Below are 25,310 nucleotides of genomic sequence, written 5' to 3'. Positions count from 1 at the left end.
CAAGGGGAAGGAACTCACGGATCCTAGAGCTTACTTGCAGCCGAGACCTGGGGACCATCATAAGCCATCAAAGATGCAGAGAGACCCGGCACAATATGGCATTTTGAGTGGCTTTTATGGTAGTCACTCTACAGACCTAAAGGAGTTAGTGAGATATTTCTGCTAGTGTTTTCCTTTTCACAATATACCACTTCATGCCAGGGGTATGATTTTCTATTAACTTCTATAGGATGTTCTTTTCTTCCCCAAACAACGGAGAAGAAAAGTGCTGTCATTTTCCACCTAACCCCCATAAGATTTTTCAACAAGGCGGAACGAGGAAATTATCAGCTTCTCCTCGAGTGCGCCAATTAGGAAACGAAAGAAGCTGTCACAACAACAGATGTGTGAAGTCTTGAAATGCTGCTCACCAGCTCATTAAGGCAGGGTTTGTTTCGCTGCAGAGAATCAAGCCATTTCTGCTCAAAAGGAAAGAACAAACAACCCACTGGGCCCCAGAACAAGGGAAAAAACAACTAGCAATGCAAATGTGACCTTTCCCATTTCAAAGGCAAGTTTGAAAGTGATAAGTCTGAACAAGGAATGACTGGCAATGCCAACTGATGAGCTTGTCTTTATCACAGTGTCAGCTTAAAAGATGCAGAACCAACCTGAGCCAGAACAGAATAATAATAATAAAATTATATGCTCTATTGTTTGGTTTCAACACACTAATTTCAAAATGGATTTCAATGTTCCGCAAGGCACCACGGTACAGTCTTTAGGGAACTGAGTCACATGGGGGATCTCTTTTTAAAAGCACCCTCATCATAAAAATCTACCTTCACACCATAAAGAAAGCTCAGCCAAAAGACTTCTCTTTCGTGTACGTCACTTTTCATGCATACTAATTTTTTTTTTAAATGAAGGGGGTGTGAATTCTGCAAACAATAGAATTCTTCGGAGCTGGTACAGCTCTGTGAGGACTGCACCAGTGAACTTCTGAATATTTGTTATCCATATAGATGTTTGAAAACAGTGTTATTTACTTTACTCAGCCCATTACGTTCAGTAAGACTTAAGCTGTAATCCTATTTTACACACTGGAAACAAACACCTCTAGTTATCAACTCCAATGCATCTATCCTAACACCATGAGGTTGTTGATTAATCCACTGTTCAGACAGAGAAACGAGACTAAGATTCAGGGGGCCTCCAGGATTCTTCCAGTACTGGGTGCAATTGTGTAGCATGTCAGACACCTCCAAGGTGAGGCGCAGCTAAGCAGCGCACAGAAGTGCTGCAAAATTGGCTTTCCCTGCCTGTTTTGGGTCCTGTACAGTTCCAAATGGAGCAATTTCCAGGGCCGCACATGCACAGATGAGAGGGTGTCTGCCACTGAGCAAAGGAACATTGTTTTTTAAATGGATTTGCTTTAATGCGATTTTTGCCATCCACGTGAGTTCTGGCAATGGAACCCCTGTGAATAACGAGACGCAACCTGGACACACACACCCACGCCCGATGGATCACATCTTAAATTTCTGTTTGATGCACAATTGCATAACGGCTCAAACAATTTGATGGCGTCTGAAAGAAGATACTACCTGAAGGTCACCGTTGCCATCTGGAAGTACCCCAGGAATACCCTGCAAGCCAAGAGAGTTTGGGATTTTAAATATGTTGCAAGCAAATACCAAGGGCAGTTCCAACATAGCATAGTTTGTGACTGTGATAGTCCATTTTTACTAGACTGGGCAAGGAAAAATAACATCCTTCTATCTACCTGCCAAGCTTTGATTCTTTTCATGACAGCAAGAGTTGGATGAGATTATTTTTTTATCACTTCCAACACCCTATTATGAGACAGAACTGTCCAGTCATTGTCATCCCCCCCAAGGAGATCAACTTGTGCAACTGACATCAGAACAATCAAGCCAAGCTGCATGCTACTGAAGATGTAATTTCTTGCGTTTCCGAGGGCAGTACTTTCCATCTCTCCTACATTACCAACATTTTGCTGGCCAGTCACATCTTCATTCCCAGTGCAATACTGTTTAACAGACACTAAAGTGCATTAAGATTTGTCCAGGAGAAGCCTATTGCTTTAGAACAGTGATTTTCAACCTTTTTCATTTCACACTGACAAGGCACTAAAATGGTCAAGGCACACCATCAGTTTTTTTAACAACTGACAAGGCACACCATGCTGTCAATGGGGGCTCATATCCTCCATTGGCCCTACTAATAAATGACCCTCTCCCAAATTCTCGCAGCACACTTGGGGACCATTCATGGCACACCGGTGTGCCACAGCACAGTGGTTGAAAATGGCTGCTTTAGAAGAAACAGGTTCTACGAAGAAATGGCAACGCAATTGCAAAGACAGATGAACCCAAGGCAGCTCTTCTGGAGCTACTCAGACATTTCCTGCCTACATCCCAAGTATTTTAGCATGGTCTGGGAGTCTGAACTTACAGGCGGTCCAGGAGGGCCTGGTGGTCCAGGTAACCCTGGAAGTCCAGATGGTCCCTAAAAACAGAACAAAAATTTATTCTATTTCAGAAATAACAGAAATTCTACAAATTCCAATGCAGTAATTTCTTTACTTATGTTTAATGGTATATCTAAAAGACTAGCCATCTTTCACACAAGCCAGAGAGGTGAATCTGGCTAGTTTCATTTATCTATGGAACTGGTCAGGACATAAATTAGCATTAGTATCACCACCTTAGTAGAAGTGCAGAGCAAGGCAAGGGATTTGTCCTTTGGGGCATCAAAAGAAAGGAAAACTCACAGATGGCCCACGAAACCCATTTCCACCTGGGAGCCCACTGGGTCCTGGAGGTCCCTGTAAAAGAGAGAGAAGCCACTAAGGCAAACATAGGGACTCTGAGCATAAAAGGTGTTGTACATCCAATTCCTGCTTTGTAGGGAATCTGCGTTTCAGCATGAGTTGATTTCCCCTGCCCATCTCCAAGACTTATGGAAATGACTGTAGAAAGAGCGAGGGGGTGTACAGTTTATATCAGGGATTCCCAAACTTTCAGAGAGAATTAAAGTCTTTTAACTCAGTTTTGCTCTTAATGGTGGGCTGCAGTGGGTCCATTACATACATTCTGTACATGGCTCTAAGAAATGTTCACAATTGGATAAGGATATTTGTAGCTGCTTGCTGGTACTCTCTCTCTCTCTCTCTGCTGGGCTCTCAGACTCAGCCCAGCAGTCATTCATCCAGCAGGAGGAAGAAGGTGCATGGTGGCTTGTAGGGGATGGGGAAGAGGAGAAGAAGGGGCTGCACCAACCTAATTTTAATGCCACTGAGCTTAGAAATCTGGTCAACATGTGTTGGTAGACCAGATGCAGCCCATGGTTGTACTTTGACCATGTAGACCAGTGGTCCCCACTTTCCTACAATTCCTATGACAGAATACCAGCCTTTTCAGAGATACATCCTGTTTGGTGGGTTTATATCTAGTTCAGCAAAATCCTATCTTGCACTGGAACAGGCAGGCCAGGAAGCCTGCTCTGTATCCAGCACAAGACGGGAGCCCAAAGTGGCTCAGATGGAGGCAAGGGGAAACTCTTCCCCTTACCCCCGCGTAAACCACTGCAGCCCCAATGGGTCTCCTCGGACTTGTGCCACCACAGGAGGTGGAATGCCTCCCTTTTCCCTGGAATGCCTCCCTTTTCCTGGAATCCCTCCCCCCTGAAATGCCTCCCTTTTCCACCTCCTCCCTGCCCACCCTAGACCCTTGCGTCAGCTGAGCTTGGCCGACACAAGGTTCCCTGGCTAAGTTGGCACAGAGGCTGGATTCAGCCTCCGTGGGCTGGTGTGTGTCCCTGCACCGGCCCAGCTAACTTGAAGAGGCACAAATGTGCTTTATGGTACGTTTGCAACCCTCCTGGGTCAGTGCAAGGGACTTGCACTGGCACAAGGGCGCATCGCAACCTTAGTTACAGACAGCCAAATGTTAAGGACCTTGGGGCAGGTCACATGGTAAAAACCAGATGAGAAACAGACTGAGTATGATTAATATTTTGTAGAAGAAGAAAGAAATTTAGATTTAGAATGCCACACTTAAGATATAATTTTCAATCTGTGTTTTTATTATTTGTTTGTTGTGTGTCTTAGGGCACGATCCTAACCAGGTCTACTCAGAAGTATGTCCTATTTTGTTCAATGGGGCTTACTCTCAGGAAAGTGTGGTTAGGACTGCAGCCTTACAGTGTGTCATTGCAAGTTCAAGGTTTTGTGAGTTTGTGTTTGTTAATTTTAGTTGTCTTATAAATAAACAAATTTTTATTTATTTACTTATTTTAATAAATAAATAAACAGAACAACATATTTTCAAACCACAAAAAGGTAACAAAAGCCTCTTTCAAAATTAAATTAAAGGTTTCCTTAAATTTTCATAATCTGATAAACAGGAGCAGAAGTGGATTAGGTGGTATGCTTCAGCACCTCCAGCAGAAGTGGTAGACAGCAGATTCCAAAGGTCTGGGGCTATTATGGAGGCATGGTTGGCAACCTTCAGTCTCGAAAGACTCTGGTATAAGCCTACAGCACCCGGTATTCCCAGGCGGTCTCCCATCCAAGTACTAACCAGGCCTGACCCTGCTTAGCTTCTGAGATCAGACGGGCTCAGGCATGAGGCAGCCTAGCACCAAATTGTCCACAAAATCTCTCTTACATTCAGGACTCTGAACATGGTCTTAAGGGATCTGAAGAACAAGATGATGCTCTCTCTAAGGGATCTGGGACTCAGAGCAGATAGGGCTTCACAGGTCATAATGATCAGCACCTTGAGTCCTAACTTAGAAGTGAATGAAAGCATTAAGGTTACAGTCATATCTCCCTATCCCTGACAAGAGATGGGTTGCAGTATTCTGCATCAATTAATGGTGATGATTCCAAAAAGCCACCCCATGCAGAAGTAGCATAGTATGTACTGTAGGCACCACAACACACCGAGTAAGCAGCCCCTCCCACTCACCATCGCAAACCATCCCAGGCAGTGACAGCAACATGGAGACGAATGTGTTGTGGCCCCTACAGTACTTACCGCAACACCCCCTCTGGCTGTGCTAGTGCCAGGTGGAGTGCAACTGACAACACAGGCAGCTACAGTGGAGACCTGCTTTAAGGAGAACTTTGCAGAGCTGCCACAGTAAAAACAAACCAACCAACAAAAGCATTCCACTTTCCCAGCTACTGATGTTGCAGGATGGAATTCAAACGATAACCTCGGAGGCAGTCCAGGGCTGGTGCTAATGGCCAACTTGAAGGATTACCTGAACGCCAAATAGACCAAATAGTTGGTGTCACTGGACTGCTGTTGAGTCTTAAATTAAGGACAGAATATCGTAGTTTTTTGAATTTGCACAGAGAGGTTCAGTTAAAAACAGATTGTACAAACATCATAAAGAAATAACATATTTTCACAATTGAACTCTTTCTGAAAAAAATTGGCCTTACTTACTGGAGGTCCTGGGAGTCCTTTGGCCTGAAAAATGAGGTCAAAATTACTTTAAGCAATGTAAGATTCCTAAAGAGAAACGGATCAACAATTGAAAAGCCTCTCCTCTCTCTTCCTCTGCTTTTTGCTCAAACACTCAGTTGAAACCTTAATAATTCCCTTTAGAAAACTGCCCTCATGCTGGTCAGTATTTCACCAAACACAGAGGTTTTCACATGGTGATAGGAGACTAACAAACTGATGCATGGAGAAGTGAAAATTATGCACACAGAGTTGAGGTTATTATACACCAGGGGTGCCCAAACCCCGGGGCCATTGGTGGCCCTCGAGGACTCCCAATCTGGCCCACAGGGAATCCCCAGTCTCCAATGAGCTTCTGGCCCTCTGGAGGCTTGCTGGAGCCAGTGCTAGCCCAAGGCAACCACTCTCAGCATGAGGGTGGCTGTTCGACCTCCTGCATGAGCTGCGGGCTGAGGGCTCCCTCCACTGCTTGCTGTTTCACATTTGTGATGCAGCAGTGGCAGCAAAGGAAAGGCCGGCCTTGCTTTGTACAAGGTCTTTTATAGGCCTTGAGCTATTGCAAGACCTTCATTCATGCAAAAGGTTCCATCTCTATTATATTCATTTATGTAAATTTATTCAAATTTTAAATGTGAATTAATTCTTTTTTTTCCCCCATGCCCCCAACACAGTGTCAAAGAGATGCTGTGACACTCCTGCCAAAAAGTTTGGACACCCCTGCTATACACCAAGGGCTCCAATAAGATGTGTGCACAAATTGCCCTATCAGAAAGAGCAGCAAGGAATTGTGTGTTCAAGTTAGGGACACATGTTGGGACAATGACAACTCACAATAGGGTGGTTGAGAATACCATGGAAAAGGCAGGAAACATGGGAAACCATCACTGAATAACTTGACAGGTTCTCACAATGGCTCAAATTTGCAAACAGCTCTTGTTTTCAGTACTTAGACATTATGAGCTGGTCCTGAACCTCAGCGAAACCAAGGCAAACACCATACAAAGGATATTCTCCAGGACTCCATTTTTTTCTCCATAGGACAGCAATTTTCAATCAGTGTGCGGCAGCACATCAGTGTGCCTTGAAAGATCAGCAGGTGTGCAGCAGGAGCTTGGAGCACAGTGGTTGAAAATGGCTGAAAAAACTCTTCTGAGCGCTGCGGCTCTGTTTCTAGGGCAAGTGTCTGTAGTAATGGATTGCCTGTCCCTCTTCTTCTGCCAGCGGAGGCAACGATCACAGAGGTCAGTGTGCTGTCAGAATAAAAACATTGAGCATTGCTGGCATAGGAACTAGAACTCATAGGAACTCACGCCTTCTCATGAGGTACGGTGAAGCAGGCAGTGGGTTACCAGGGTGGCAAAAGCTGCCCCACTGGTGTCACCACACCGCACCTCTCACTACAGCTATCTGCTGTAGGCTGTAGTGGACTGGAACTGGAAAGGTTCTGATCATCCAGTCCTCACTGCCCTGTACCCAATGGTTGCACCATTGCACTGGGCTTGGAGAAGCTGTCTGCAGGCACACTATGTACATGCATAGTCAAGAACAGCAGTGCAAATTGCGATAAGCTGCCCTGTTGCTAATCTGTGCTCCCCCCCCACTGTGCCTTCAGTGTCCAAGCAAGCGACGATGTGAGGATCTCTCTCTCAATTTCTTCCCCAGCCAGCCCCTCTTCATCAATCTGTCTACTTAACTTAGTTCTTGAGAAGTGAATTAGCTAGTGCGTTTGGCACCCGGGGTGGGTATCACCTTCCCTACTCTTTACAGCACCCTCCCCGCCAAGAAGCAAGAAGGGAGAAGAACTGCCCCATCACATGCCTGTTGGCCTTCCCTTCATTGCAGTAAAATATACAGGGCTGCCCACATTGCTTGCCTTTGGTCCTTCCTTCATTCCAGTAAAATATACAGATAAAATTGTATCTGTATGTTTTACTGCAGTAAAGGGACAACAGTCAAGCGATGTGGTGTTACGGGAAAATCCCCCCTTTTATTGTATTTCTGGTTATGCTACTGTGATATCAAGAACAGGCCTTCTTATATGGATGCCAGCAGGCAAAATGAACTATTCTCCTAGAAAACACTGGCTCACAGGCCTCATTCCCACTTTGGTCAAGGTCAGACTCTTGGTTGTGTATTCTCTCTTCTCCCCTCACATCCTGGAAGGAGACTGATATCTCTAGCTGAATGAAACTCAGTAATCCTGTCAGACGGTTTTCCATTGTATCTTCAGTTATCTTCCTGAATGCAATCCCAGTAACTTCTGTATTTTGCACCAAAACATTGGGTTATATCTGTATTTTGCATTAACTTAGGTAAACCTGACGTAAAGTTGCTAGACATCCTCTGGCACCAAAGAGCTAATATGCGTTTTAGCTGACACTGCTAGCCCTGTTTACCTGCAAATCCCCTCCTTCATTTATCATCTGGAGTGCCCACAGGCTCGGAGAGCATTCACACTTGCAAGATGTAATGCTCTTCCATCAGCCGTGTTATCGGGCAGGTTCAGTGTATTCCCTACTCGGAGAGGAAATGCAAGTGTGGTTGGGATTGTACTGACACCATAACACATACCCTTTTCTACTGCCCACTTCATGACGTTTCACGCAAGAAATATCTAGGCCCTTTGCTAACTAGAATGCAGGGCTGGGAGGACTCTCATGCTTCATGCTTCAGTCTCTCCTTTCCACACCTGACTCTGAGACCCTTGATAGGGTCACTTCCTTTTTATATGGGGTAATTGCCAGGCAGAGCTCTGGAACTCTGGGCAGTATGTGAGGAAAAGACTGATGTCTATGTTGTGTTGTCTTTGTATATTTTTGTTTTGTTCTTTCTCTGTATTTTATGCCAATAAAGGTCTTACTGAACTGAACGGAACTACCTGCATCCCGGTTGATTAAGAGGAATTCCCTCCATTTACACCCAAGTTCCCTGTTGGAACATGAAAAGCAAACACCCTAAGTTACACATTTATCCCCCAAACATTCTGCTTGCACGTAAGCAACTTTTCAATATCCTTAAATACTAAGGGGGTTTGACTAGCAAATGGTCACTCTCCTGAGTGCCCAAACATGGAGTCACTCTCCGGGGTGTCCACACGCGCTGCTCACAGACCAGACGTCCAGACAGGTAGCTATGCCTTGCGCTTTGAACTCTTTCTCTTTCCTCACCTCCCTTGTTCCCTTCTCTCCCCATCTTTAGCTAGCAGCTGGGGTTGGCAGAGCAGGGACCCCCCCCACATCCTTCCCTACCATTCTTTCTGATTTCTTCGGATGCACCAAATACACTCACACAACACTGCACTCACCACTATAGGACACTCTGGTTAGGACACTACAACAGTCCTTTACTGATTTCTTTTGGATATCCATTTTGTGTCCCTTTTAATAAAGCTGTAATCTTTTATTGGAATATTTCTCGCAGTCAAGTCTTTAAGTAAAGGGAATTTCTGCAGAACGCTGGTTCGCATGCAGGTCCTAGTGTTCCAATAGACTAGGTGCACTAATTCCCCTAAACAACTAAACCAGGCTGTTTTGGTAACAGTGGGCAGCCTCTTTCCCTTCTTTCTGGCTGCTAGCATCTATTGATCCTAGCAGCCAGAAAGAAGGGAGAGGGGCTGCCTGCATCAGCACCCTCTTATGGCCGCCCCCCAGGGCGAACTGCCCCCAGCCCCACTGCTACACTGAATGCGAGATCTCTCCTGTTCAATTTTGCTTTGCAGCTAGGACTTCAGTGGCATCAACGTGAAGCACCCTTATTGATGATGGCTTTGCAAGCAATCTGCATGTATGACACTGCTTAGCGTCACAGAGGAGAGACATAAAATTAAACATTCACTTACTGCTGGTCCTGCAGGCCCTGCAGGCCCCATGGAACCCTGTGGATAGAAAAATAGTTGTTAGTGCTGCACCAATTTTTTTTTTTTGCAAAGTTCAACTTCTAATGCAAAAATACCAGTTTTGGAGCGGGCACAAAAATGCCAAGAAACCAAGCAACCTCTCTTTTGTGCGGCTTTTGTAGGTGTTCCAAGTCATTCCTGCCCCATTTGCTCCTGCTTGATGGTGGTAGAGGAGGATGCTGTCTTGAAGTGCGGAATCTTGGGCTGATGATACCTGCCCTGCCACACCGTGCTTGTAGTTTAATTTTTGTGCACCACGGCTGGGCAAGACATTTTTTCCATTTTGCTCAGTTTGTGTGCATTTGCACATGACTGGTTGGGGCAGACTAGGGATATGTGCCCTCTTTTACATCTGAAGAGGGATGTTCCGTATAAATGAATGTGCATCAAGCTGATGGACTGATGTTTATCATACTACTTTATTATTACTCATTACTTACTAATACTCACACCACTACTCATTACTTACTACTCATTACTTTTGATGAGTTATGCTTTCAGAAGTGTGCCCCATGCTTAGCTGTAATTAACCAGCAAGGAATAACTAGATTGGTGCTACAGAGCTGCCCGGCAAGCAGGATGTGTACGCTTTTCCTTTGTATTCTCGCCCTCGTGGGAACAGGTCAGCTAACAAACAGAAAATGGAGAATCTGTTCTATGCTATATTTCCCTTCTTTTCAGATATATACAGTACAAGCTGACTATCACATATAGGTTTCTATCAGCATTTACTGGTGCATCACATTCACAGACAGTCACAGAATTCATCTGGGAATGTCAGGCTTTATGCACTGGGGATCCTGCCCCTGTGCCACCCAGGGCCAGGATTGCATGTACATCCCCCAAGTGCCGCCCCTCTGCTGTCCAGGGGACTTCAGAGAGCCAGGGAGAGTGTGTGCCACCTCCCTGGCCTTCCAAACATGTTCTGAGGCTCTGGAAGGCAAAAAATAGCTACTTCTAGTTTTTGTTCGAAAACCAGAAGTAGAGATTTGCAGGCTTTTGGAGGGCTGGGAAGGCCTTTGCAGGGCTGAGGAGGCAGTGCGCAGCCTCCCTGGCTCTCTGGAGGTGCCCAAATGGGAGCAGGGGATGGCAGGGGGAGGTAGCACCAGCCCAGGATGCATGGCACCCTGGAATATTTAACCCCCTTGCCTCCCCCAGGAATGCCACTGGCTTTATGTGAAAGTGTCAACATGCATATGTTGCATCCTAAGGAGCTGCACATGGAAATAAAGTGGAATTTTGTGCTGTACTGTATGTGGTTACACAACTATGCGCAAAAGTAATTGCACAACAATGTGTCACTAACAATGCTATGTGCATTGGCTTGTGCAGTGTGTTGTGGAAGTGCATAGCCAAGACAGGATACCACTCAGATTTCTGTGGGCAAGAACCTTGCACTATCACTTCTGTACGCACAAGAGCCCTTATGCAAGTGGAAGGATACCTACAACCCTGTTCAGAAAGAGCAGATTGCTAGATTTTAAACCACTGGTTGAATCAAGAAAATGTACTTGCAATCTTCAGTTGGATTCTGAACTGGAATGACTGTCACAGACTATTAGATTTTGCCTCGTTAAAAGCTTTTAAAGGAGAGAAAAAAGGAGTCAGGTGGGTGCTTTTAATCCCTTTGCTTTTCTCTCAAAAGATGCCAGGGATGACAGGCAGACTGCAAGATTAATCACCTGTTCAAATGTCTGCAAATAGATGTTGAAAAGAAATAGATTAAAAAGAAAAAAGGGAACTAAGTTAACTCGCCAGGGATTTCCACAAGCTAGAATTGCATGTACTTTCACATGCGTGCAAACACACAGGGAGCCCAATCCTAACCAATGGAAACCCATTTTTAGAAATGGTTTATGTCAGAATGCCAGATGCAAGGGAGGGCACCAGGATGCAGGTCTCTTGTTATCTGGTGTGCTCCCTGGGGCATTTGGTGGGCCGCTGTGAGATACAGGAAGCTGGACTAGATGGGCCTATGGCCGGATCCAGTGGGACTGTTCTTATGTTCTTAACTACAATTCCCAGGAAGCCTTGCAGGTCTCTTGTTGTCTGGTGTGCTCCCTGGGGCATTTGGTGGGCCGCTGTGAGATACAGGAAGCTGGACTAGATGGGCCTATGGCCTGCTCCAGTGGGGCTGTTCTTATGTTCTTAACTACAATTCCCAGGAAGCCTTGAAGGTCTCTTGTTATCTGGTGTGCTCCCTGGGGCATTTGGTGGGCCGCTGTGAGATACAGGAAGCTGGACTAGATGGGCCTATGGCCTGATCCAGTGGGGCTGTTCTTATGTTCTTAACTACAATTCCCAGGAAGCCTTGCAGGTCTCTTGTGATCTGGTGTGCTCCCTGGGGCATTTGGTGGGCCGCTGTGAGATTCAGGAAGCTGGACTAGATGGGCCTACGGCCTGATCCAGTGGGGCTGTTCTTATGTTCTAACCTGCCCTGCAGCAGGCAGGCCGATGGGTCTGCCCTGCATCCGCGGCAAGGTTGGGGCCAAAAGTGGCTCAGCCAGTGGCAAGGGGAATCGCTTCCCCTTACCCTGGGTATAGCAGCAGCAGCCCCAATGGGGCTACTCGGATCTGCGCCTCCTAAAGAGGTAGTACAGATCCGAGCAGCCTGGAGCTGCCCCGGGCTGCCCGGTAATGGGGAAAAGATCCAGCACAAGTGCCAGATCCTGGCCCCACCCCTCCTTCCCTGCCACCCACCCATGGGCCTGCCCGCCGCTCACCCTGAAGTGTCTCCGTCCCACCCTCCCCACCTCGCCCCCAATCCCTGCATCAGCCTAGCTCAGCCAGCATGGACTCATCCTTCACGCCAGCCCAACTGGCTCAGGGCCAGCCTCCCTCCTCTCCCGGTGGTGCAAAAGTGCTTTACGACACTTTTGCAACACTTTGCTTAACACTTTGGCGCAAGGGACTTGCACCGGCCCATTGCCTTGCTTTGTAAAGAAGACTGGAGAGGGTACAAATAAACTTAACAAATTCACTGGGGATGGGAAGCGGTCCAAGGAGGAGCCTTTGCAGACAAGAATCAAGGGGTACAGGAAGAGGTAAGCACCCCCTTCCTCCTCCTCCCCACATTCCTGTTATCTTGGCAAATACAGGGTTTGGTCCAGGCGTTTGCCCCCCCCCCCCAAAAGCCACTTTCGCCCTAAGCATACACTGAAAAAAACATCCACGTGCAAGGCAGTCATCCAAAAGCACTGCAGTCTCCTACGAGATACAGCAAAGTGACAAATGCAAGAAAACAATATATTGGGAAAGCTCAGAACACGACATGAACAGCCTTTGCAGCAGCCTGGCCCAACCCACCCTGGGGCCTGGAACTAACCAGTTCTGGTGCCACCACAGCCCCTTTTTGGTGTGCGAAGTGCACCATGCTTGATCTTCTCCATTCCCTCCCACCGTTCTCTACTAGCTTTGGGGCCCTGCTTCAATCGCCATTACTGTTACCCTGCACGCACCTCTGCCGCCGCCACCTCCTCTTCCTACACAAGTAGCTACTACTATGCCGCTCCTCCCCCCCCTTCCCTGGCCATGCTTTTCAAATTACTGGCATGGGATGGATGGCTGGGGCGGGAGGCAGAAGCACCCAAGGTGGTAGAGGTTCAAGCAAGGTCACAGCAGATGACCACTAAGTACAGCAGGTGTTGTAATACACCATGTATCCCCACCCCCACCCCAAAAAACTCACATTTGAGAGTTGGGGTTTGCTTTCAGAATGATGTGCAATGAGGTTACGGAAGGGGAGAAGATGGGGGGATGAAATTAGTGGACCTTCTCCACACCCTTGCACAATTGGAAGTCCATTGTGCTCATGTAAAGCAGACCTCTTTGTTCTCTCCCACCATGAGATTTTATTGCATAGCCAACAACAAAACCTCAGAATTGTGCTCTCAACATAAGTACAAAGTATTTAAATGATAGTCCTCGAAGGTGTCCTTCAGGGTCCCTTTGAGAGCCTGGAAGAAATGTGTGACATTCCAGAGAGAGAGAGAGAACACTTTGTCTAGAAGACATCTAAAAAACTGTTGGCTGATTTGCAGATCAAAGAGAGGCAGCCAGCCATTCTGCATACCAGTCCAGATTAGTAGTGTTTTTGTTTTCAATTAAATTTAAAGAGAAACTTTACTCAGATGGACAGATTCTGAGAACCCCAAAGCATAATTAAATGTTTTGCCCAGAATAAACAGGCTGTAATCCTATAAAGATCAACTCTGTTTACAAATGCCAGCTTTCCCCCCCCTCTTGTTTCAGCTCGCAGCTATCATGTTTTCTTCTCATTCTTTATGGATCCTAAACCAGTGGTTCCCAAAATTTAGAAGCTGCTGCCTGATTTATAAATGCCAAAGGGTGTGGCTATAGTGGTGTTTGGGCAGCAGTGCTCTCCCTCCCCAAGTAGCAGCTTGTTTACACTTGATGCGCAGAGCCTAATCTGCCCTGTCAGTTTCACGAACTACCAAAAATTGGGTCGTGACCCACTGCTGGGTCCTAGATCCACAGTTTGGGAACCAATGTCCTAAAACCGTTTACAACACTGGCTAGGAGGCAGGATCCGTTTATCTCCTTTTTACCAGGGTTGAATAACCTGGGGGGGGGGGGGAACCTCAGACACAGCTCAACTTAAAGGCCTAGTATTAATTTTCAAAAATTGCTTTGGTATTCTTCTTTTCAGCAGAATAGAGTATATGGAACGCTACTCTATCATGATACAGTAGGCATCACCCAGGATTGATTTATCCTAGTGTTGCAAGAGATATTGCATTGTGTATTACCATTCAGACCAGAAATATTCCTCCTAAATGTGACATCAGAAATTAAAGACCAATCTAAGAAACACCTTATTGTACATATTGTTATAGCGGCAAGAATATTGTTTGCACAAAAATGGAAAACTATAGATGTGCCAACTAAAGAAAATTTAATAGATAAAATTTATGAAGTAGCAGAAATGGAAGTTTTAACAGAAAGAATGAAAGAGAGAGATTTAGATAGAGTAAGAAAATATTGGAAGTTTTTTTTATGATTGGGTAGACAAATTTATTTAGACAAGATTGAGTGTTTCGTAAAAGTCATTTTTTATATTGATAAATATATCTTTGTATTGATGATTATTATCTTTTTTTTTTTAATTAATTGAATGATGTATGTTGGAATCTGGGGCCAAACCTTATGTGTAACCTGTGTTGTACCCTACCCAAAGTTAAACCTATTTCCTTTCCTGTACCTGTAATAAATAAATAAATAAATAAAAGGATTGATTTATCCTAAAATCAGATTTTCTGATGGACAGCAATTTATGCCTCCTAAAACCTATTATTTCTTACATTGCCATCCACAACCAATGTCACTATGCATTTTTTGGACCAGGAAAGCTATAATTCCTGGCTACTCAAATAGACAAGTGAACCAGCATAGAGTTGGACTGAAATGAGGGATGTAAGTTCATGTCCCTGTTCAGCCATGACTCTCAACGATAGACCTAACTAGTTGATGTCTTTCTGGGCAACTCCATGTATGCCATCCCAGGCTCCCTGAAAGAAACTCAGCTCTCTATTGACCAAGTTTTCCTTGTAGTGGTAAAGATGTGTCTGGACTATGCCACATCAGATTTCAGGTAAGGGCTCACATAATTACAGGCTCTTCCATTAAAAAAAAATAAAAATTCCCTCTTCATAGAAAGTTAACATGACAAGAAGAAGAGTTGTAACATAGCTTTCTTTTTGACATGCTAATTGTCCATGCAAGAAAAAGCAAAATTTTATTTTTAATATATTAAACACGATGCTACCATGGTATGTGACTGCATCTGGGGAAATGCTACTGATCTGTACTTAACAGGCTATTGTGTACAGGGATGCATCGCTTAACAACCACTTAACAACAGACCACACATAAGATGGTGGTCAAAGCACAACAAAGAGCCTCTTAATGAGGCAGGTCAGGTCTTCCATAGCCTGCGGCAGTGTGTCTGTTTACACAGCAAAGAGGCTCTCCGTGCAAAGAAGAGGCAATCCATCTTCAGTAGTCTTTGCAGCCAGCTAGTGTCTGGCACGGAGTGTTTGTATGCAAAGGCACTAGATTGGGCTGAGTGTTCACTTAATGACCTAATCACATAACAACAGGGATAACAGAATGTATCCCTGTCATTAAGTGGTGCACACCTGTATATGCTTTTTACAGTGATAGTTGATGGGGCTTACTCCCAGTTAAGTCCAGATAGAATTACAACCTTTGGGATGTTTAGGGAACTTTTTAAAGCAACTGTTTGGGAGGGTTTTTATTTTAAATTTATACTTACTGGAAACATTTATTTTACTTACTTAATTTGATTTGATTTTGTCATATGGAGGGTATTAAAAGTGTTCCTGTTAGATCATGTCACTGCCAACCATGACATCACTTCCAGTAATCCTACCAGCATCAGTTCTGGTGGGTCGTGGGCCTACAAAGTTTGAGAACCACTGTGCTAGGTGATTACTACAATTCTGTTTCAGTCAATGAACATGTTGCCACTGTTGGTGCTGCAACTCATTCCTCATTGGTGTTCTCCAACCAACACCCCCCTCCCAATTTTAAAGTTCTGGCGCTTACTCTGTCTCCTGGTGGTCCATTTGGCCCAGGTGGGCCATCAGATCCTGTTAAACCCTGAAAAAAAAAAAGAAAACAGGATCAAAAATAGGCCAAGAAAATTACAGTTCTAAGAGTTGCCATCTAATATTTTTCTTTAAGTGCCTGTGGGATTAGGGCCACCAGCTATGTCACAGTAGACCTCTGTCAGGACTGGTCAAGACTTAAGCCAGATGCCTCCTGGTCTATGTACTGGTACCTCCTGGTGGTAAGCCATTCAAGGATGTTGAAGGGGGGGGGGAAGTAACAAATGTCCTGATTGGTACCAGTAAGGCTACACCACTGAAACTCCCCAGAAAGGAATTAATTCTCCATTAGTGGGCATGATTGCAGATGCTTCCAGGCCCAACCCAAATCCTTATCTGTGCAACAATCAGGTCAGGCTTATGCAATGCTCTGTTCTGCTCCACGGGTCCACACCTACCATCTGCTTGTTTCCCCTTTAACTCTTCTACCTGCTGGCTCTTAAGTTTCCTTCTCAGTTTCCAATTCTTCTGCCTTCTCCCTACTTACCTTGTTCCTCTGGCACTTCTTCAGGTGAATTTTTAGGATCAGGCCCTGTCCTGCACCAGCCACTGCCTCCACACTGAAGCTTTGGTGGCTCTACCCCAGTGCTTCATCCATCTCCAGTCCCCACCACAGAGGACATCATGCTGCAGTTCCCTGTGTATTCAGAGATCTACAGCCCCGTGCAGACATCCCCACCAAGCTAAGGAAAATAAAATCTTTTGAGCACCGCTGAGAATTAATCATACATATGGGAAAGATAACAGTATTCAGACAATATCTGTCCACAACATCTGCAAATGGAAACGTTTATGGAGAACTTGGGGCAGAGAAGCAAACTTGTTTCAGTTCTAAGAGAGAAACATGAAAGACAGAACAGGTTTTTATTCAAATTACCAACACAGAAAATGCAAAACACACGTCACTCATGAACTCAGCCCTGACATGCAACAAAGCACTTTAGGAAATGAGGAAGATTGAAATCCAGAAGAGGTGTCTTTAATACTTACATCCACTCCTGGAAGGCCAGGTAAACCTGCATCCCCCGACTTGCCTGGCTTCCCTGGTGCTCCTTTAGGTCCCTAAACCAGATTAATAGGCAGGCACTGTTAATATAACAATTACAGAGATATGATATGATGGTATGACAGAATATGTTAATGTTGTCTTAATGTAGTAGATATTTGTCTGTGACATGACACAGAGTTTCTTCAAATAAATCCACTGAAATGTACATATTTAACAAATATATGATGGATGTACAAATACGCACAAGTAACGTCCCTATTAAACCACACAGCAGCTTAATTCTGGGCCACAAAGCTAGTCTGAAGCTCACTTATACTTTTCCAAAACCTGCTCAGGCTTAAGTGAACCTCTAAGGCAGGGGTGCCCAAACACCGGCCCTGGGGCCACTTGCGGCCCTCAAGGAGTCCCAATGCAGCCCTCAGGGAGACCCCAGACTCCAATAAGCCTCTGGCCCTCTGGAAACTTGCTGGAGCCCACATTGGCCCGATGCAACTGCTCTCAGTGTGAGGGCGATGGTTTGACCTCTCGTGTGAGCTGTGGGACGAGGGCTCCCTCTACTGCTTGCTGTTTTACGTCTGTGATGCAGCAGCGGCAGCAAAGGAAAGGCCAGCCTTGCTTTGTGCAAGACCTTTTATAGGCCTTGAGCTATTGCAAGACCTTCATTCATTCATATAAGTTCATCTTTAATATATTCATCTAGGTAAATTTGTTCAAATTTGAAATGTAAATTAATTCTTTTTTCCCCCTGACCCCCAACACAGTGTCAGAGAGATGATGTGGCCCTCCTGCCAAAAACTTTGGACACCCCTACTCTAAGGGAAGGGGATTTCACAATTCCTTAAGAACCACTAAGAATATTACATACGCATGTTCCTTTATTGAGGCAATAAATGTAATGTTATTTTATTGAATAACATTACTAAGAATACTTACTTACCGCTTTTAAACCAAAAACAAGTTCAGAAAGCAGTTTACATGGCTAAATAGATGCAATGGCTAAATAGATCAAATTAGTTCTTTGATTTTCTCTGCAAACCTTTTGTTGAAAAGTAGTATATAAATAACGAGAAGAACAATCTCAAAAAGTTTTGCGAACTGCTTTATAAACAACTGCAGCTTACTGAAATAAAACCATCAGACCTGCAAAAAACCGGCACTTTTAGGAACATCATACATATTGCCCCGATACCTAGTTGATACTCAGGTCTCAGGCTGAGACTTGTATCAATTGCTCAACACCAGTTTACAACTATGTTTCATGTAATTTTGGATAATAATAAGAAATAGATGGTTCCCTGTTCCCAAAAGGCTCACAGTCTAAAGAAGGTGCAGAAGAGAAACTCATTCCCAAAGTTTTGGAATACCTGGGAATTCCTGAAGCATTCAACTGGGAACATTCTACATGCAAAGCATGTAATCTGCTGAGTGACAACTCCTCCCTAGTGCAATACCTTAATTTGTGTTAATTAGCAGTACAATTCACACAGACAAACCAATGGCTACTAGATCATATAACTAACTTGTGCTCCTGTCCAAACCAGGAAGACTCTTTTTTCAAAACAGCACCCCTGGGCACGCAAAGTTTGGGAACCACTGAGCTCGGTCCTCCCAAAATTTTCAGCGGTCCCAACCCATTTACATGTAACTAAGTGCCATTTGCTTCTTCCTCTCCCAGGAGGTTAGTAGACATTCATCTGGGCTGTCACAAAGGGAGGCATGAAATAACAAGGCCCATTCCATCAGCCCAACTGGAAGAGGTCAACAGTCTTTGGCACCACCTCTTCTAGAACAGTCTCCTTAGTAGCCATTCCATTTGGTCATTATGCCATTTGAAAGTTTGATACCCAATTAGCTTGTTTTCCTCTTTCCCTTTCCAGCCATCTTCCCTTTCGTATTATGCCTCTTAGATTTTTTTTTTTTAACAAGGACAACACAGGCCCTGCCTGCTGGTTTACAATGTTTGTGCAGCACTGATGCTTTATATAAATACAAAAATGCTGAGTGTGAAAAGAAAAATGGCTGTTCTTTGAGCATTTGTGGGGCAGTCCTGCATCACAAGAGCCCAAGTTTAAGGCTACCTTACTCTTCCACATGTCCTTCCATCAAAAGTCCTCATGATGGAACTGGAAACCGTTCGGGCCAATTTTTTTCCCCAGACAAACATATTCCTCTGCCTTGTCTCACATTCTTATTATGCCTTCATTACAAATGAAGGAACCAACTCATTCCATGTTGATCTCCTCCATCTTGGAATAAGAAATTAGGTAACTACTTACTGGTTGACCAGGTAAGCCAGGTGGACCAGGTTCTCCCTAAACATATAAGGAAAGAGAACAGTATTAGTACTGAAGGCTCCGGCCTCTATGCAACATCTATTTACATACCTACAATGCCCCCCTACTAATATCAGAAAAAAAGAAAGATCTGCCATAAACTCAGATGATACTCTTGTTAGCATTTCACTGTGCCTTAAGGTTTGTAAGTTCTTTGGGCTTTGATCTAGAAGTTCTGCTCTTAGACAGTTTGCCAATGAAAGCAACAACAAGGTTCTCAAAATGAGGTGCAATAAATATTCTTATCAAATGCTAAAGTAGAAATACAGCATCCAGAGAAGGAAATATGAATTCTCAGTGGAAAAAATTTCATGGTTGAATCTGTATTTCATCAAAGGGCAATACAGTATTTTCCTCCCTTCCCTTAATCCTAAGGGAATAGAACAAAACAGATATGACCACCAGACTTCCAGCAAGAAACCAGACATGAACCCAGAAGATGAAGGGTGGTGGCACAGGCTGAGCATTCTCTGGGCCAGGTCTCAGTCCAAGAATCAGGAGCCCCCTGAGTTCAGAAAGCTGAACTCAAGGGTTTGGCATCCTAAGCCCTGCAGACCTCACGCTTCACTGAGTCCAAATCACAAACACAGGCAACAAGCTCCGTAAGAAACAAGGTGATCATGAGCTGGGCGCTAGGCCAGAACAGGACCCCTTTAAGATTCTGGATACCTCTGCAATGGAAGGAGCCTGGGAGGGGCGGTCAGGCCAGGAAGGAGAAAAGAACTCTGTTTGGCTCTTCTCTGAACAAGTTGTCTGTTCCCTGGATTCTGCCAGAAGTTCTGGCTCCGATTCCTTGCACACAGTCCTCCTTTGCAGGAACCCTGATGCGGGACATCCTGCTTGGCGCCTCGTCTTGTCTCTGCCCAGCCCCTGCAACAGTCCCAACAAGCTGGGGGGGACAGGACAGTGGCAGTTGGGGCAGATGGATTGGGTCTGAGAAGGCGGTGGGATCAGCAGTGCTGGTATTCAACGCTTCCTACCCCCTCCTGCACCTGATCCGCCACATCCTCACTGCATCCTGCCCCGTCCCACACCTGATCCACCAACATGGGTGCATGTGGACTTTTGCCAGCCCTATCGCTGACACAGGTCCCAGGAGACCTGCTGTGTGATGTGCCGATACCCCGAGGAGACCTCCTGCCTTCTAAATTCCCTGTGGGATGCAGTACAGGCCATGCTGGCCTGCTGCATTGGGGTGGGGGAGTTTGCACTGGATCAGACTATGGAGCTCACAAAAGAAAGGAGAGGAAAACATTGCTATTTTAAAATGTGACTTTTTTGTTCTCTCTCTCTCTCATTTGAAGTCAGCCAAATCCATGTCAAATCAATTCCCGCTTGATTAGCAGCCTTCTTATTCTCAGGTAATTGCAATTACCTTGTTAAGGCATGCCAAGCACTGCAGAGTTTCAAACAGACCTTATTCTACAGAACATCATGGAGCTGGAAATAATAAAGTATTTCTGTTCTTAAAAGCAGCAGCAAAACAAGGAGCTGTTTCAAAGGCTGCATGCAAACAGGTTCTCCAAAAACCTTCCAATTTTTATAAATTGGAAGCTAAAATTTGCTTCTGCTCCAACCTGCACCCTGGTTCTCACTCTCCCCTCTGATCCGGAAATTCAGAAATGCCTAGCTTTTCACCTTTACAATTGTACCATCTGCAGTGCCCATTGCTGGCCCGTTGGTGAACTGCATACAATTTTTTCCCGGTAATCTGGACTCCACCATATGCCATTTGAACCAGTTGACTAACTCTATTGCAATACTGAGAATGTCATAGGTGAATTCTCTTTGTTCCCAGCTCAGTGCTTGAAATGGAATCTGGAATCCTCCCTCCCCACAACCAAGTACCAACTACCGTATTTTTCGCTCCATAAGACGCACCTGACCATAAGGGCACCTATTTTTTAGAGGAGGAAAACAGGAGAAAAAATATTCTGAACCAAATAATGTAATAAAATATTTAATAAACTATAACAGAATAACATTTGAACCATCCCTCCCTTTATTAGGGTGAATGGGATCATAAACTGGCATGAAGATCCCCCCTTCATTAAGGTCCCCAACGTGCACTCTCTTTTGCAGTATTCGCTCCATAAGATGCACACACTTCCCCCCCCACTTTTTTTTTGGGGGGGGGAAGTGGGGAAGTGCGTCTTATGGAGCGAATAATACGGTATTTAAAATTTAATATATATATATATTTTATATATATATATATATATATATATATATATATATATATATATATATATATATATATGGTCCCTGCAGGGAACATGGCTCCAGAAGCAGTGAGCACATAGTAACACATAACTACAATAAAACAGTTAAACCCTAAGAACACAATTGTAAACCAGTACAAAATATATTCAAGAAGGTTTCACAATAAAACCCAGGGCAGAGAGTGGGCTCCAACTGTAATCACCCACAGTTTTAACTAGGCACTGGAAAGACAGCAGAGATTTTGCCTGTCGACCTTCAACTGGCAGATACAGACACCATCACAGAGACACGGTGGGGTTCTGCATTTACAGTCCTAGAAGAGATGGGATACAGGGTGCTGCCTCCATCTGAAGTTCACAGCAGCCACAGGCTTCAGTATTCAAGCCTGAATACTGTCTGCATAGCAGCATCCAAGTGGGCTAGGAAATATAGTTCCCAGCAGGGGTGGCATAGCCTGGAATGCAACCTGAGGCCACCTCAGGCCCACCATCTCTGTGCTACAACAAACAAACATACATCCCTTACTCTGTTCCTTGCACGCTGCCATGAAACCCAGAAGTGTGGGACTTCTGGTTTCACAGCAGCATGCAAAGAGGACAGAAAGAAGGGGAATTGTCTGCTTCTCGCTTGAGCGAGTGGGAAGCAGATAATTACGGCTCATATTGGTGGCGGATTGGAGGGAGGCAGTGGTGGCAGACTTGGGATGAAAGACACCTTGGATCCGTTGCCCCCTCAGACCTCTCACAATCAGCTGTTGATGCAACCCATATCAGGTGGCTGTATGGCTGGGTCAGTTATGCTTCCCACCCGCAGCGCAGTGAGCAGGCATTGCAGCACCCAGTTAGGTCAGGCAGTTTGCATCCAGTCCATGCACATCAGAAGGTTCACTTGGCCAGGCCAACCCCTGAGCCCCCATTGTACTGGTAGCAATACCCATGATTTCAACAACTGTTACCCTGCACGTGCCTGATCTCGTCTGATCTTGGAAGCTAAGCAAGACCAGGCCTGGTTAGTGCTTGGATGGGAGACCACCTGGGAATACCGGGTGCTGTAGGCTTATACCATAGTCTTTAGAGACTGAAGGTTGCCAACCAACCAACTAATGGTAAACCAATGATCTTCAACCTTTTTTGTGCCACAACCCAAAGTGGGGACCCCCCATCAATCCTACCCCCTCCTATGACCTTTCCTTCCCACCTTCCACCCTGTTGAACCCCCAAGGTTGAAGAGCACTGCAGTAAATTATAAACATTTTTGAATACTTGGCCTCGTAACTGACTATTCAGGCTTGATTTGTAAAACACCATCTCTCTTCTTGATTGATGCAAGTGGCTAATAGAGATAACAATGCATAACACAGGCCAACACACATTTTGCTTCCTTAAAAGTTACATCAATTCCTGGGTATATTTGGGGTGCCGATTCCAAAAATGGCATCCGTTTTGCCCTATCGCATCTAGTTTTGGAGACATGGCATAGCCTCTTTGGTGAAGGGTTCAAGCAGCTTCCTCATGAGGAAGCCTACACCAGCCCAGGTCAACCAGGTGGGTAGGCCTATGCTCCCAGTTGAACTTCGGTCTCTGTGGCTGAAGTTTGCTGGGTGGGTAGACCAGAGTTCCCACCTGAACTTGGAGCCCAGATCCACCTGCTGGGTAGATCTGGGCTCTCATACTGACTGCCCTCTGGAGCCATTTCTTTCAGGTAGGTAGACCTGGGCTCCTAGTTGAACTTTGGCCTCTGTGGCTGAGGTTTGCTGGGCAGGTAGACCTGGGCTTTCACCCGGACTTGAAGCCCAGATTAATTAATTTTGTTGTATAGAGGGGGAGTGTCAAAAAATTTTGGGGCTTGGGTGTCAAATTATCTAGCCACGCCAGTGGCTTGGGGACACACTGGATAGGATTCTTTCATGAAGGAAAAAAAAATAATGTGTCAAATTCATACAATTTATTCTGCAGGATCTTTGGATCCAAGCCTGGAGGGATAATTTCTGGGCCGTGTGCTGAGCAAGAATTTGGTCCTTCATTCTACAGCCATTAGTAATTCTAGTCACCCTATAAAATTATCCCAACCAAAGTCCCACCTCTTTTTCCTTTTAGATTAGGCCAGCCCCTGGGCTGTTCCAATACTTACATCTATGCCATCCTTGCCAGGTGGCCCTGGGGGTCCTCGCGGTCCGGGAATGCCTCGTGGTCCTGGCCTCTGGAAAGCATAGGAGGAGGAGAGTGAGTTTCACATTTACCTCAGGTGAAACATATAGAAATTGATCAGACATTTCAAAGCCAAAGAAGTTTCAAGTCTCTCTTTGTTTAGGATGGGCAACAAGAGAACTCTAGATACATAGAATGACATCTGAAGAGTTGGAGATGTGATCAGATCTTAAGACAACCAGCCTCCTTTAAAATTTTTCATTGTACTCAGATGTTTTTAGGCTTCTGTTTTTCTGGGTTTTCTGAGGCTACCTCAAGACAAGGACTCATTTTGGGAAACCCACAATGCTTATAACAAGATCGCCTTATCAAATCCAGACTTCTAGTATTCCCTATGCCTCTTGTTTTGTCACAGAAGCTTCATGTGCCGCCCAATCAGCTAGAATTTATCACATTTGTATTGTACCCTTCCTCAAAAATGCCTGAACTGACACACCTGGGATTATTCCAATTTTATCCTTAGAGAAAGGTTAAATTGGACAGTCCCTTGTTCAGGGCTATCCACATAGCCACATATTTCACTACCTCACTTTCATGAGAATCTAGTCAATTTCCATCCTCAGGTTTTACAGTCTCATATCCTGTCTCTCCTTATACTTTTGGATGTGTGGTTCAACAGCTACAAGAACTTCTAAGCCCCTAAAAGCCAGGATCCTGTTTACTTTGTAGGATAAAACATAATGTGCAATGCTGAAGTTCAGCATGCTTACATCCCAGCTATTTTGATTGCACGTTCTAAATTGTCCTTGGACTGTACTCCCTTTTACAGACAATGAAATCTTTATAACCACTTTCTAATGGAAAGAGGGACACAGTAAAAGTTACAAAACACAGAAAATGGTTTTCTGTTCAAGAGCAGACAGTATCAAAAAGTCAGCTAGGTAGTTAAATTTCTGACAAGGACTACAGAGACGGATTTCTAGGTGAATGGAACAGCTCTGTGAATGTGTGCAGTGTCTGAGTTTTCTGCTTTAAGAAAAAAATGTTATAAATGGTTTTTCTATGTGGAAAAAAGCCCCAGAGAATTACTAGCAAGCAGGCTGCAGGCAACAAAGATTTCATTGTATAGCAAGGTTTGCTCAGGGTGGTTGAGGAGTGACTCCAGATTCCTGAACCTGGCTGCAGAAAACGGCTTCATTAGTAACTTTCAAGCAAATAATCTTACGGTCTTTCCATTATTCAGTTATTAACATCCTTTGCACAGAAGGATGTTAAGCTTCTGTTAGGAACAGAAGTAATTTTCACTGGATGAGTTAAGTAACAGTAACTAAGTTACTAAGGATGAGTTAAGTAAGACAGCTCCCCTCTTAAATGCAAGTTCAAAGTAGACCAGCTTATGGGGAGGGGGAGAGAAAATCTACCCAAACTTCTGAAGAAGCCAAGAACATAGAACACTGCAGTTTTTGTTCTGTGTGAAATTTAATGCTTTTGTGTTAAACAAAATAGCATCTTTAAAATCAACGTTTTCTCTTCTAGAGTTCCTTCCTAGAGTTCCTAGAACTTTCCTAGAGTT

At 44.7% G+C, this 25,310-nt stretch overlaps 1 protein-coding gene across 1 annotated transcript in view; it reads right to left on the bottom strand.

Moving 5' to 3' along the window:
* Positions 1–25,310, bottom strand: part of COL9A3 (collagen type IX alpha 3 chain) — an 83,106-nt gene that overhangs the window by 32,621 nt on the left and 25,175 nt on the right. The window contains exons 5-13 of the mRNA XM_066624726.1: positions 23,721–23,789; positions 19,311–19,346; positions 17,016–17,087; positions 15,964–16,017; positions 9,319–9,354; positions 5,463–5,486; positions 2,777–2,830; positions 2,458–2,511; positions 1,587–1,628 (exon numbers count right to left, since the gene is read on the bottom strand). Coding sequence (XP_066480823.1) covers positions 1,587–1,628; positions 2,458–2,511; positions 2,777–2,830; positions 5,463–5,486; positions 9,319–9,354; positions 15,964–16,017; positions 17,016–17,087; positions 19,311–19,346; positions 23,721–23,789 — 441 coding nt within the window. The remainder of the gene's footprint in view (positions 1–1,586; positions 1,629–2,457; positions 2,512–2,776; positions 2,831–5,462; positions 5,487–9,318; positions 9,355–15,963; positions 16,018–17,015; positions 17,088–19,310; positions 19,347–23,720; positions 23,790–25,310) is intronic.

The sequence above is a fragment of the Tiliqua scincoides genome, chromosome 4 (assembly GCF_035046505.1).
Source record: "Tiliqua scincoides isolate rTilSci1 chromosome 4, rTilSci1.hap2, whole genome shotgun sequence".
In the NCBI taxonomy this organism is placed as follows: Eukaryota; Metazoa; Chordata; class Lepidosauria; order Squamata; family Scincidae; genus Tiliqua; species Tiliqua scincoides.
This window is presented reverse-complemented; position numbering and strand designations above follow the sequence as displayed.